At 19.0% G+C, this 16,083-nt stretch overlaps 1 protein-coding gene across 1 annotated transcript in view; it reads right to left on the bottom strand.

Moving 5' to 3' along the window:
* The window catches only part of LOC122713599, a 37,400-nt gene extending 24,333 nt beyond the window's left edge, over positions 1-13,067 (bottom strand). Inside the window, exon 1 of the mRNA XM_043934198.1 lies at positions 12,878-13,067. Coding sequence (XP_043790133.1) covers positions 12,878-13,000 — 123 coding nt within the window. The 5' untranslated portion in view covers positions 13,001-13,067. The remainder of the gene's footprint in view (positions 1-12,877) is intronic.
* Between the last annotated feature and the right edge of the window lie 3,016 nt (positions 13,068-16,083).

The raw sequence follows: 16,083 nt of genomic DNA, 5'->3' as shown, positions 1-16,083 counted from the left end.
CATGTTGCATAGATTGTAAGAGAAAAGCTGTTACAGATTGATCTTATCTTCTTTACTCCCCAGATCTTGCTGTATCCAATTATTACTTGTTCCTGTTATTAGAAAAATTTTCTCCATGATAAACGATTCCAATCCGTATGCGAAATAAAAAGGCACCTCGAATAATATTTTGCAAATAAACCCCAACAATTTTGGAAAAAAAGAATAATGAGACTTCCTGAGTAATGAAAAAAAGTGATAGAACAGAACGATTCATATATAATGCAATAAATTAACCTTAAACAATAAATATCATATATTCATTTCGTATCAAAAAAAAGAAAGAAATTTATGGGACATCAAATAATTCTAATAATTTTAAATAAATCTAATAATTCAGAAATAATAAATAAAATAAGAATTACAATTCTAACTTTTCTGAAAAGGAGTTAACATATAACAAAATTTCGATAAAAATCACTTGAATCAAGCTGTAATTAAAAGTTAAGCTTTATTTAATATATAAAAAATTTCATAAAGAATTATTACTCATTTAACGAATATTTGGAAATTTTTAAATAATTTGAAAGTATATTTTGATTTCATTGCATTAAGATTTATAAAGGTTCGAATCCATATTAGCTACTTTTCTATATTAATTATTTTTTTTTATAAAAAAACATAAATATAGATAAATTAAAAAAGAAAGAAATATTATTAAAAATACTATGTTATGTATGTTATTAATGTTTGTATATATATTATATCATATTATATAGTATTAATAAATAAAAGATTAATTGAATAAAATGTATAATATTAATAAAAAGAAAGATTTTATTAAATATAAATTTAATTTCAATAATATATATTTTATAATTATATTTTTTTGCCGATTAATAGATATGGAAATTTCTCCAAAGACAAATATATCCTTCGTCTTACTACAAAGAAAGAGAAATTTCATCCCGAGGTCATAGAAGTCGCGCTTTTAATTTTACTGTCGTGGAATCACTTTTTTTTTTTTTTTTGAAAGCCTACATATCTTTTTTAAGAAACGTATCATTAATTATAATTTGTATTTGAACTAAATACAAATTTTGCGCAATTTAATAATCTCATTATAATCTCTATTCATAATTTATGACATATTATATGTTTATATAACTACTAAGTTATGTTATTGTTATGTAGAAAATAAACAATTTCACAAAAATTATTTAATATAATATTTTTATTTAATATAATAAAAATGATATTTATTATGTATCAATTAAAACGTTGAAATTAATCAAATATAATATGACATTTTTACCAATTGTTTTATAATAAAGAAGCAGATCCCGTTTTTTTAGTAGGTTTTTTAAATTAAAATTTTTTTTTAATATAATATAATATAAATTTTCTTCTTTTTTTTTTAAATAAGTTTTAATGTTGCATCAATAAAATGTTATAAATGTATTATATGTATTATATGTATTATATGTGTTATATGTATTATATAAATTTTATGTATTATATAAATTTAATATTGTTATACTATATCATTATTATATTATATAATTATTAGCAAGGGTGATACATAAATAAAAATATGAAGATTTTATTATAGAAAATTATGTTTTTGAAATTTATTTATTGACACTGAGCTTTCTATTTAGAATTTCATTTGAAATTTAGAAAGAACTTATGTACACTTTTATATGTTATGTAATTTAAGATAATACGAAAAAATATGTTTATTTAACAATATAATTTCGCATATAATATTTTACGACTTAAAATTCAGAATAACTAATCGGAATAGGAAATTTAAAATATTTTTTTAATCTATGTTAATATATGTTAAATAAATGCTCTTTGACCTTTCGTCTTCTGAATAAAGATTGATTATTTGAATAATAAATTGAACATACAAACATTCCAATCTGTGAAATTCTAGAAGAAACAATTACTATTGATTTTATATATATATATGTATGTATGTGAAATCTCAAATATGTGTATATAAAAAATAAGATTGTCTTTATATCTTTATGATTATAATATTTTTGTTCACATCTTAATTTTTAAAAAAATAATTTAAATATTTTTAAAATAGATTTTATTAATTATAGGTATTCTATACTTATTAATATTTGATTCATTATCAATTATGATTATTATTAATTATTGATATTTTTTATTTTTTCTGTTATTATTTTTTATTTTGTAATTTTTTATTTAATTTTAATAGATATAAGTATTGAAATAATACAATTTAGATTTCTTTTAATAAAGATTTTCATCAAAAATTTTTATTTTCTAATAAACTATTATTATATATATTATTTATATTTTATATTTAGATATTAAAAGATATTAAATATATGCAACTCTTACAAAAAACGTTTTTATATTTAACTTTTAATTTTTTTTATTACCATTATAAATTATTATTAAGTTTTTAATAATAAACAATTTAAAAAACAAGAGAAATCTATGTTTCGATAAGAAATTTATTTAAGAAATAAATTTTTATTTCGATTAAGAAATTTATTTGTTTAACAACGTCTGGAAATTTGACAATGTATTTAAATCATATATATTTCATCATAGTAACGAACATTAATTAACAAGTATTATCTTTTTACGAAAAAATATTTTTGGAAAAATTTATTATTATATAAAATTATTATATAAAAAAAATTTGAAATATCGATTAATTTATTTTTATGTATTGCTTTCAAAAACAATTTTAAACATTTAACATTTTTTTATTTACGTTGAAAACGTTTCTTTCTACGTATAAATCCAATCGAGCTCGTTTCAGGTTAGAATCTGTTAATCAGGATGGTTTCTGGAGAAAGTGAAAGACTATGTAGCATCCTTCACCTTCACCTCTTGTCCTTTATATTCGCCTTAGTCTCACTTTGTGTGCTCGAGATATAGATAGATCGAATCGTGATCTTCAACAATCTTCTTGACTTTGATTAATTTTCTTGGTAAATCTTCTTTCAATGATTCATACTTCGTATAAGAGATGTTTATAGAAGGTTAATATATGTTGCAAACATATAAAACACAACATAAAATTTCTAAAAACAAATGTTTGAAATTTTTATTTTGCATAAATTTTGCCATCAAATCGATTAAAAAGAAAAAAATATTCTGATCTTTTCATAAATCTATTTATAATTAGTAGAAATGAAGTATCTAAAAAGAATATTATCATTCAAAAATTTGGTCATATTTTTGCACATTATAAGAATTTTTTATAAATATTGTGATAATAATAAATGTTCATTGAATACTTCGAGTAAAGAAATTAATATAATATGAAATAATATAATGTTTAAAATTTATTTAGAAATGATTAAAAATAAATATAACTTTCAATAAGAATTTTTTAATTTATATTTCGTCTTTATTTCACTTAACCATATCTAAAAATTGAGGATTTCATCTTTTATCTATATATACTATATACATACTAAACATACATTGTTATGTTTATTTATAATTACATTCTGTAGATAGAATTCAATGATCAATATCAAAAATTTTTTATGAATAAGAAATTAAATTTGATATTTGGTATATTTATAGGAAAAATTTTTATTGCTCAAAAAAAGAATGATGTTCTTAACAAACATATTTAAAGGTCATTGAAATCGAAGAGATCTTTTATGAAAAATTATCATATGTAAAATGATATATTTTTTGTATCAATTTGTTATTTATTATTTTTTGCTTTTTTTTCAAACAAATTTAAATCATTTTCCTCTCATATGTTCGTAATAATTTTTACATGTTTGCAATGATACCATTCTGTCATACCATTCTGTCTTGTAAGCGATAATATGTTTGTAATAATTAGAATAATACATAGTCTAGTTTTTAGTTATTTCCGACACGCTCTAAATAATTTATCCCGAAAAATAAAAAATATCATGCAAGCAAGAAATAATGAACACCGTTTACATCGATGATTAATAAGAGAAAATTTCTTTCACGCTTTTTACGAGGTGATGCAACGTTTACTGAACTGTAATTGTACGAAAAACTGTAAATAAATAATCATATTATTAAATGATTAAGTTTTTTAAGTGGAATTTTTTTATCATAAGATATTAAAGTATTATTTAGTTTTTCTAATGTTACATTTGTGTTTTCTTATTTAATTTTCTTAATTTATTAATATATTTTTGTTTTATAATTTAAAAATCAACATTAATTATAAGAAATAATTTTTTATTTTTACTTTGTTATTATTTTTAAAAATACAAGAAATACAAGAAATAAAAAAAGGATATGTATAAATAAATAAAAACAATTAGATAAATAATAGAAAGATTTTAAAAGTAAAAATAGTAAAGACGAATGCAACGAAAAGAAATAGAGCAGGGAAACATTACAATTGTTGTTCAAAGAAAACAGTTAAGCAAAAGTTAAACCGAAAGTGAAAACGAAAATGTTTACCTTAAATGGTTTATTATTTATTTTCAGTTTAAAGTCAAAATTTAAATAAAATGTTAGTAGAACAATTAAAATTTTTTTTTGTATTTTATTTTTTAGAGAGATTAAAATTGATATGATTGCAGAATAAATTAATTTCATTCACTTTAAAACTTTTAATTTTTAATTAATGTGAAAAAAGTGAAGGAAATTTTTTTAAATTATATATTATATATTAAAAATTAGTTATGAACAATTGTTTTATAACATAGTTAAAAAATTCTTAAATATAAGAATTATATTATTTTAATTTTTAAAAATATTCTAATTTTATTTTAATTGTAATAATTTTTCTATGTGATATATTAAATTATTAATTTTCAATATATACATATTTTTAATATATATAAAAGAAGTAAACTAAAATTTTAGTTCAAAGATTTTAGTCTTAATATTTTTAATTTTGTAAAAATAAATAATATTAATATAATATTTATGAAATATTAAATATTAATTTTAAATTTAAATATCAAAAAATAGAAATTCAGAATACAGAAATTTTCAATTTTTAATTATTAAAAAAAAAAATTGCAATATTTTTATGATATATATATATATTGTTTTATAACGTGTTGAAGTATTTTCAAATATAGAAACTATTGTATATTTACAATATAAGAAAAAAAAATCTAAAACAATTTATAGATTTCTAGCTTTTTAGTAACAAAAAAAGATTATTTATTATAGAGAACAAATTATTTTTCTTATGTTATTATCATTTTCAAGTACAAATTTTGTTAAATATATTCCCTGTTTTTCTTTGTCATTCCGTCAAGGAACACTTTCACGAGCTCGCCGATGAAGTTTAGAACATCATGCCTTTTGCAGACGTTTCTCTCGTGCGTGACATCCAAGAAACACTGATTCTATTTCCAAATAGTTTCTTTTACGGATGTTTTTTATAGATCGTTCGTGAGTATTTGTGAAATCGAGAGTTACTTTTTTGCCGCTAGATTCCGTTACATAAGCGAAGAGGAAGAAGAACCGGAAATCATTCCAATAGGATATCTCCGATGCTTCCGTTTTTATGCACATAATGCTTTACGCATTGAACACGGCGATTTATCGTTTTTTCCTTTCGAAGTCAGTGATTTTTCATTTATTTTTTCAATTTCTTGAAATTCCATTTTGAAGAGAAATTTAAATTAATTTTTTTTTATTTTTTTTATTATTTTTTAATATTTCTTAAATATAAAATAAAGGATAGATATAATTGTATAGAAAAAAAGAACAATTCATTGACCGTTTGAAGTATATTATCATAATTCTAAACAAATTTTTTCTTTCAGTATGATTCTGAATCTGAATCATGGTTCACAAGTTGCTCATTTTTATTAATGAACTTTATTTATTTTACTATATTTTACAGAAGCTTTCTTAATTAAATCACAAACAATTTAAATAGTTATTTGATGAAAAATTATTATTAATTTTTTTAATTTTCTACAAAAGAGGATTACAACTTAAGAGAAATTGATTATCTATTTTGTGATATACAATATTTATTCTGTTGAAATTATCAATATCAATAATATAAAAATAATTATATATTAAAATTTAACTTATTAGTGATTAAGCAAGTATTTATTAGTTTTTTATTTCGTTTTATAAGTAAAAATTTTGTATTCATATTAAGGAAATTTATATATTAGATATAGTCATGATGAATATTATATTTGTTTATTAGATAGTTTCTATTAGATGTTCATCTTTAATTCAAGTTGCTAATTCAATTAGAAATTATATAGTCGATTTATTTTCTATATTGTTTTTTTCGTTTTTATTATTTCTTTTTTTTTCGTGAATGAAAAAAAGATTTGAAAGTTTTTAATATAAAAAACAGATAGCATGATGAAAATGAATCATAAAATTTATCATATAAATTAATATATTGTATTAAATATAATTAGTTTTATTAAATTAAAAATTCTATAAGATTATTATTCAACAATTTATTAATATAAGCAATATTTATTATATTTTATAAATTTATTTTATTTTTAATTTTAAGAATAATAATATATAATATTACGATTATTATAAAAAATTATATGTAATTATTATAATTGCAAAAAAACATTTCATAAATCATAGAGTCATTAAGAATCATTTTTTCAAAATATGATCATGATCAATTTTTAAAAAAATATATCTAAGCAATAAAAATTAAAAATTATAAAAATCATAATCAATAATTTACTTTAGCTTGAGATATCTAATGAAACTAATAGCAATGATATTGAAAGCAGTTTTTGTTTTCTAAAAATAAAATAGAATCATTTAAATCTAGATAAATGATATCTAAATAAATAAAATTTGAGCATGAAAGTATTTTAAAAATTTTAAATAATATTCATTAAATATAACTTATATATATAATTAATATTTATTAGTTAATATAATTTGTTTAAATTTTTATTGTTTTATTATTTTTTTACAATTAATAAGTGATAATTAAACAAAATATAATAACAATATTAAATATTTATGAGAATATGTATATTGTATATATGTATAATATAAAATTTAATTTATTTACTTATATATTTTCTTATAATAATATTTAATTTAATTTAGTCAATTATAATAAGATTATAATTATTATAATTATAATTATAATAAGAAATATAATTAAATTATATTTTATAAAAAATAGTAGTCAATATAAAATAAAGTAATTTAAAAATATCCATATATAGATATATAATTTGTATATATCATTCATATTAAAAGATAAATTAATTAATATTTAATAAAAGATGATTAAGTATTAGTTTTTTTAAGTATTTTTCTAAAAAATTTATAATTATTTATCCATTTATTTAATATAAAAAAATATATATTTTTGACTTAAATTAAATTAACCAATGAATATCATTTACGTAGCATATTTGTAAAAAAACGTTTTTAAAAATAAAAATAGTTATACAGATATAATATGCTTTTTATAAAAATAAAAATCATGGAACAAGTAATATATGAAAGTAGAACCAAGATATTCACCCACTAACAGAGTGACTTCTGACCCACCTTCACTCACGAACTTCTATCTTCCTATCTTCGTCTTTTGTAATATCAGTTTCCTGTATCTTCTTTGGAGTATCTTTTTCTAGTTGCTAGATTTCTCCCGAGTATAGGAGAAACCTTATATCAAGAACTCGACAATGTTTGTGTGCCAATTTTTATTAAATTTGATTTAATAAGTTTATAACTTTAATTTTAACTAAATAGAATATTTTGTAAAATCCATGAGAAAACAATTAATGAAAATTTCATAATAATATTTTTGAAAAATATTAATTTATCATAAAATTAGAATATCATTCAAAGCTTTGTTATGATTATAAAAATTATTTTATGATTATAAAAATTCATAAAAATTAATAGCTAGATATTTATAATAAAAATATTTATAATAAAAAAATATTAAATTTTTTATTAAGTTTAATATTTTTAATAGTTTAATATTTTACAATTTTAAAAATAGAATAAATTTAATAAGTTACAGAAATAATGTATTTGTAATCTTGAAAAATTTGTAAAAAATGGAAAAATTCTTAATTTTTTATCAAAATAAAAAAAAAATTTGCAAAGAATGAAAAAATTCTTAATTTTTTATCAAAACAAAGAAGTAAGAATTATTATATTATATTATTATAATATTATATTATAAAATTTACTTTAATATTATTCTATTTAATTTGATTATTTTCATTATAACATTTGTTTTATATCTTCTCTGTTTTCGTTTAATTATGTTTACAGAATTAAATTCAAACATTTTTATTTTCAAAAAGCCAACATTACATGATTTATTAAAAATTTAATAAATTCTATGAGCGAAAATATAAACTAAAAATCAAGAGAATAATTTCACGAAATATTATTTCTTTCCACTGACTTAACATCGAATTTGATGACAAAGAGAAATCTTGAGTTGAATTATTTTAAAATAAACTGCTGAAATGTAAACAATGTGACTATGCAATTGTCAATAATATTTGCTTTGAATTTTAAAATTTACTATTCAAAGAAGAGTTCTGTTTATTAATTGCAATTTAATTAATTGCAATTTTTGATAGTATATTCAATATGTATGTATTATAGATATTATATTATATATTTATTTAAAATAAACTTCTTTATAATATTTCTTTAGTATCGTAGCTAATTTTATTATATTTTATTATACAACATTAAACGATTCCATTTGTCTGGTTACATACTAGAAATATAAAAAATCTATAGAAAAATTGTTAATTTGCACAATGTTGCACAATTGTTATTGCACAATGTATCTTTGTTATCTAAAATATTTTTTAATATTATTTGTATCTTTCTAGATATTTAAGCGTTTCCAATTAAATTAAACATATTATGATTATCTTGAAGAAATTAAATGAAGAAAATATTATATTTTTATTTATTTTCATGAAGTAATGAACAAATTTATAATCTTAATAATAATAAAATAATAAATATATAATAATAAATATATATAAATAATAAATATATAATAATATATTAAAAAATTAAAACTTCTGCAATTAAAATAACATTTTAATAAAACTTTTATACTTTATAATAATATTATCAAAAGTGAGAAAAGTCATTATACATATATTTATCATATCATTCGAAACATATCTCGTAGAAGTGAATTTGATATACGAAAAAAAATTATTATTGATATGTAACGTGATTAATAAAAATTTAATAAATATAAAACTTGTTAAATACGTCTCGAAAGCAATGAAAAAAATAAAAATAGCGTCGAGTGAAATCGAAAACGTGCGAAAAAGAATCACAACGCAAGCGAAGAAGCTTTAACAGAGCGAATAAAATTAAACAGAGTCGTAACTATTTCTTTTTCGTGGATTTTACTGGCTAAAACCAGTGAAATTTGCTCGCAATTGTCCGGAAAGATAGCAAAAAAGGCTCGCAAAAATGTTCTTACTTACTATGGTCTGATTACGTCAGGCATGAGAATGACCGAAGTAATTTCATCAAATCTGCATACTTATTGCAAATAGCTTTCACACTGTGCATACATCGTACATACATGGATACTCGTTAACAGGTGGAGAGATCTGGAAATAGATTTTAATTGCACATTGGAACGCACGTGGAAATTTCTTTGTCAGGCGATGCTCGATAGTTGTTAGATCGTGTTGCATGTGAAACGATGGAAGCCGCGAAAAAAAACTTTTTCGAAATTCGATAGCTGGATGCGATAGCGTTTATTACGGATGAGAAAAAATTCGTAAAATTCGTAAAATTCGTAAAATTTATTGGAAGAAATTGTGGATAATGTTAAACTTAAATAAAGAATATATTATATTTTCAAATATTGAAATATGTTGTAAATTCACTTGAAAATATGAAATAAAGAAATTTCCTGAAACTTCTGTAAAATTAAAATGTGTAAAAAAATAATTTACAAATATAGATTTGATCCATGATTTTCTAAATCTATTTTCTATATTTAATTTTTGATGAAAAGAAAAATTACATGTTACATTTTTTTTATCAAATGATAGATTTTATATGGTAATATGAATTATTCGATCTACACGTAAATTCTTATCACTACGATTTAAAAATTGAACATTAAATTTTTGAGAAAAAAAAAAAAAAGAAAAATAATAACGCTATCTTATCTATGTTATGAAACTTTTCATATAAAATTGTTAAAAAAACAGATTGCATATTCATGCTTTAAATATATCTTTAAATATATCTTTCTTTAAATAAAAGATTAAAATGAGATTTTAATAGATTTTGTTTTTAAAATATTTGAAAAGTTTTTACATGTATAAATTATCAAGTGATTGTTGATCGATTTAATACAATTATTGAGTGAAGTTCTAATTAATATAATTATAAATGTTGAAGAAAGAATTATGTATTATTATATAATGCAAATGTTGAAATGAAGTAAATGAAGTGCAAATTTGAATAAGAAATTTTATTTTTAAAAATTATATAATATTATTATATAATTTATATATTAATATAATATATATATATATATATATCTATTATATAATATAATATTATATATATATGATATATAATATATTATATTATATATTATATAATATTATTATTCTATATATAGATATAATATATATATATTATATCTATATATATAATTTAGCAATACTATTACATAAAATTTTATTTTCAAAATTATATTATTAAATTTGAATTACATAAAATAAACTATATATATTATATTATATATTAAATAATTATAAATAATTACAAATATAATTAAATTATATATATTTATGGAATTTTAAGGGTTATTTAAAATATTATAGTTATTCAAAAATCAATATAAATCAAATACATAATCAATTCGTAATCAATATAAACAAATACAAATTATTTTTATTACAATATCTATAAGGAAATATATATTTTTATTATGTCATATATGTTAAATTCATAAAAAAAACTAAATTATGTTAAAAGAAATTGAATTATTATTAAAATAAACTTAAAAAATCAAAAATATATTTTTATTTGAAAAAGCAATTTATAAAAAACATGTTTTCTAAAAATTTCATTTTATCGAAAAAATTTTGTTTTTTAAGAAAATACGAATAATTTTAATGATATATTTTATAATAACATAATATAAATAATTTATTATATTAAGATAATATAATGATGATTTAATGATTATTCAATATATCATAAAACAAAGTTATTCATACTTTTAAAATTAAAAAATTTATAATTATAAATATTATAAATATTGCAATAAATATTAAACTTTAAACAGCTTGTCAATTTCTAAATCTTTAAATTTTAATTTTATATATATATATATATAATTTATATATATATATATATATATTCCAATAATACTTCCACTAATACTATTCACTATACTTTCAATAATACTATTTCGATTAATAAAAAATGTAAAATCAATTTTTCATTATACTACAAGATAAGAAAATAACTCTATCTATATTTCTTAATAGAAATACACAATTGATAATATCGGTAATTTCTGCTACAATGATATTCAAATCATTAAAAAAGTCAATCTTTTCGTGAATGATCTCAACGATTGCTGAATCAAGATACAATAAAAAAATAAAAAAAAAAATAAATATATAAATAAAAAAAATAATAAATGCATTATAAGATATTCTTTCTTTCTTAAAATATTTAAAGTCATTAATATGATTTGTTGCGAATTCAATAGATATTGTTTTTATAATTGTTTTTATGATTGGAGAGCATTTTTATTAGTATAATATTTTTCTACTTTAATTTTATTCAAGTCTCTTTTTTATTTAAGTGTTTATAAACAATAAAAATATTAAAAGATAGTTGAAATAAAAATTAGATCTTTTATAAAAATTAGTAAATCTGTGACAAAAAATTTTAGAAAAAAATTATTTTTTGTGAAAATTAAATTTCTTTTCTGATTTTTTTTTATAATTCCTAGAGATTTAATAAATAATAAAAACATTATAATTTTTATTTAAACTATTTTTTTATATTTTTTATATTTATATATTTATATATTTTATATTTTTTATAAACATTTAAATAGAAGAAATAAAAGAGGATAATGAAAAAGTAGTACAAATACATTTTAAATCGATAATCCAATGGTATAAAATTTGATCAAAATACATCAATCATTGATATATTTTCTTGATAGTAATAAAATTTTTTTATGAAAAAATATTCATCGATTTATAATGTATCATCATAAAAATATTAGTATTTTTGCATAAAAAAAAATTTACATAAATAAGAAAAGGATGAATTTCATATATCATATAGGTAATTCATTTATAAATGAGTAAATGAAAGTTCTATCAACATTTTTACATTTTACTTGCATTATTAATGTAATTTGTAAATCTCATTAGTATTATATTGTATAGTAAAAATTAATACTATGAATGTGAATGCATTTTCTTAAACAAATTTTTAATTTTTTCTTTAATTTGTGATTGATCATATTTTTTTTTTTTTAAATCATGCACATGTTTCTCCATTATTGTATCTTATTATAATATATTTTAATTTTGTTACAGAACAATAAAATAATTTTAGAAATACAATTATATGATATTAAAATTATATGATATAATTCATTTATAAATTATCGATTTAATATTTCTAATTCAAAAATTCTCTAATTGTTTAATTTAATATAATATTATATATAATATTACAAATAGATGAACTTAGAAAATCAGCAATTTCAATAATCGAATATTCAAGAAAAATCACATCTATTATCGAAGAAAGAAGAAAGATAAGATAAGAAAAATAATTAAATTTCTTTTCAAAAAGATACTAAATGATTCTAAAAAAAAAAAGAAGAAGAAGAAGAATATATTAAACAAAATATTTTTTTTACCTGTTGGAAATGACTCAAATCAGATTCTGACAAAATTGCCGGATCAACTTCAGCAACCACGAAATCCTCTATTCTCAGGATCGTAACGATCCATAGAAAGCACAGAACGTTCCTCTGCCTCATCACGTCAACGATTTTCCTTTGTCTTCAATTATCGATCAGTATTCGCACTTGAATTTTCTTTTTTTTTCTTTTTAGGAACTTCACTACCGGAACATCGATACACTACGCTCTTTTCTTCTTTCTTCTTTGATAACTTATTCGATAACTTATTCGATATTATTTCAAATTTATTTGATAGAACTAATCAATCCACTACTTTATCTTTTTAAACTTCCCTCAAATAAATCTTATACTCTTCACTTTTCGTATGTATACAACAAATTTATTAACTTACGAACGAAATGTAACAAAGAGAGAGAGAGAGAGAGAGAGAAAAAAGAAGAAACGAATCTGAAATTATTTTATGAGAAGAAAATAAATGAAAACAAACGAAAGCGTATCTCGAAGGGGAAAATAATATTCCCAAGCTTGTTTTAGCGAGAAGAAAGAATTGATCGTGTCTTCTTTCCGTATTTCTCGTGTTGCTCGGAGAAGCGAAAACAAGAAGACAATGGCGAAAACGCGTCAAACCTGGTTGGTTGATAAGTTCACACGTTGACGAGGACGAGTTTGGACTGTTGGAGATCTGAAAACGTCTGAGAGTTTTACTTCTCTCCTTCACCAAGTGGGAGACGAATAGGTAGGACGGTGAACGTCGGTTCCGAACAAGAAACCACTTCTTTCTTTTCTTTCCGCCTTCTTCGTGTGGAGCGGCTTCGTGTATTTGTTTTGCATTTTATTTAGGATTTTTGCCAACAATCGATAGAAACTCATGCTGAAAGTATATTGGTTTGGGAATTATTCATAGAGGATCAAAGAAAATTTATTCGACAAAGAAAAAAGAAGAAGGTTTGATTATGAAACTTGTTATTTTTAGCAAAAGTATAAGATGTAATGTTTTAAGAAATATAACAGAATTATATATAAGTAGAGTTTGTCGAAACTTGTGGCGAATTGGTTTGAAAATTATTTATAACAAGAATCGAAAAAAATCTAATTTTCTATAAAGAAAAAAAGGAAGACTCATAACATACTAATAATTAAAATTATAAAAGATTATGAAATATAAGAAGTTAAAAAAATTATATATTTTTGATAAATGCGGTAATGTAGAAAAATATCAATGGAAAATATTAATGATTAAAAAAAACTTTTTTTATTTTACTTTAATTTAAAAACTTTTATTTTTGTTCTTTATACAAATATTGTAGATAATAGAATAAAATATATAATAGAGTATAATAGAATAAAATAGAAAAGTCAGAATTGTATGATTATTCTTTAAAAGTGAAAAAAATTTATCATTGATTTTTCAATGTCAAGAAATCATAATTCAGATTTTATCTAAATGTTAATAGAATCATATGTGCAAGTATTTTAGTTACAATAATTGTAAAAAATAATTGCATGACACTTGTATTGAGATAAAGAAGATAAAAAGATAAAAAGAAAATGTCAAATTGTATATGAAGAGTTATTATTTTTATTGTTAATATTTATAGGTTTTTGTTATTTTACTATTAATATTTTATTTCATAATATATGATTTATTGCAAATAAATTCCATTGATTTATATCTCAAAAATATTTTCTATAAATTTAATTTAATTATAAGAAATTTTAAACAATTTCTTTTCAACTATAAATGTATTCATTCAAATAACTATTATACATAGGTTTTTGTTATTTTCCTACTAATATTTTATTTCATAATATATGATTTATTTGCAAATAAATTCCATTGATTTATATCTCAAAAATATTTTCTATAAATTTAATTTAATTATAAGAAGACAACTTTAGACAACTTCTTTCCAATTATAATAAATGTATTCATTTAAATAACTATTATATCTTATATATCTTATATCTTATATCTATTATATCTTAATAAAGAATATATTTCAATATATTCTCACATATCTCACAAAGAATAAATTTATCCAAACGCAAAATTATATAATAGAACAAGTTAACTAACGAAACAAATTGATATTTTTCATGACAAAGAAATGATCATAAGGATTACGTAAATGCTTTTCAAAAAAAAACAATTTATCTAAATATATAAATACATAATAAAACGAGTTGACTAACAAAACAAATTGACATTTTTCATACAAAGAAATGGTCATAAAGATTACGTAAATGCTTTTTAAAAGGAAAAAAAATAAATCGATATGTTTTATTAGATAATTATTTAACATCGCTCAAGTGAACGGAAATGCTCGAATAAACATCTAGTTCCGAAGAATGCGTAAAAGTGCATTGTATCGTTTTACAAATACTTCCGATAATAAATCATTTTTAGTGTCGTCGTTTATTGTGCTCGTAGAAATATCATAACTGAAATGAATTAGCACCTTTCCTAATTTTTGAATAAAGACTTTCGAGAAATGAAAAATGAATAATTATTTTATTATTATATACTGGAAAAAAATATATGTAAAAATATAAGGAGTCTTAAGATTAAGTAAGATAATCTCAAGAATGTTAAAAATTATAAGTTTTTTGACTTTTTAAAAAAAATTATAAAATAGTATTTTAAAATAGTATATTATAAAATAGTATTTTAAAATAGTATATTATAAAATAGTATTATAAAATAGTATAATTAAGAAAAATATTATTTTAAAGCAAAAATAATAATAAATTAAATATGCGTAAGGAATTTAATTAATTTTGGATTGAATGAATAATTGAATGGATTGAATAAATAATTATTTTACATGCAAAAAAAAAAAAATATAAAATTAGATTTTTCTATTTGCTTTTTCAAAGAATATGAATTAATTTTACATGATATCCTATTATATTTTAATAAAATGGAATAAAATGTTTTGATTGAAAAAAAAAATACATACAAATAATGTAAGAAAAAATATTTGTTGTTAATTGTAGCAATCATTCCAAGATGTTATGATCTGAAAATCAATATTTGGTCTAAAAAATGGATTGAAAAATACCTTCATATTTTTTTATGGAATTATTATTTAGAGATTAATTTAAAATAATTTATAAATAAAGAGATTATGATGAAATTGTTATAATTAATCACTTAATATCATTTAGTTATTAATTAAATAATAATTTTAATAATAATT

The sequence above is a fragment of the Apis laboriosa genome, unplaced genomic scaffold, assembly GCF_014066325.1.
Source record: "Apis laboriosa isolate Shangri-la unplaced genomic scaffold, ASM1406632v1 scaffold25_cov139, whole genome shotgun sequence".
Classification (NCBI taxonomy): domain Eukaryota; kingdom Metazoa; phylum Arthropoda; class Insecta; order Hymenoptera; family Apidae; genus Apis; species Apis laboriosa.
This window is presented reverse-complemented; position numbering and strand designations above follow the sequence as displayed.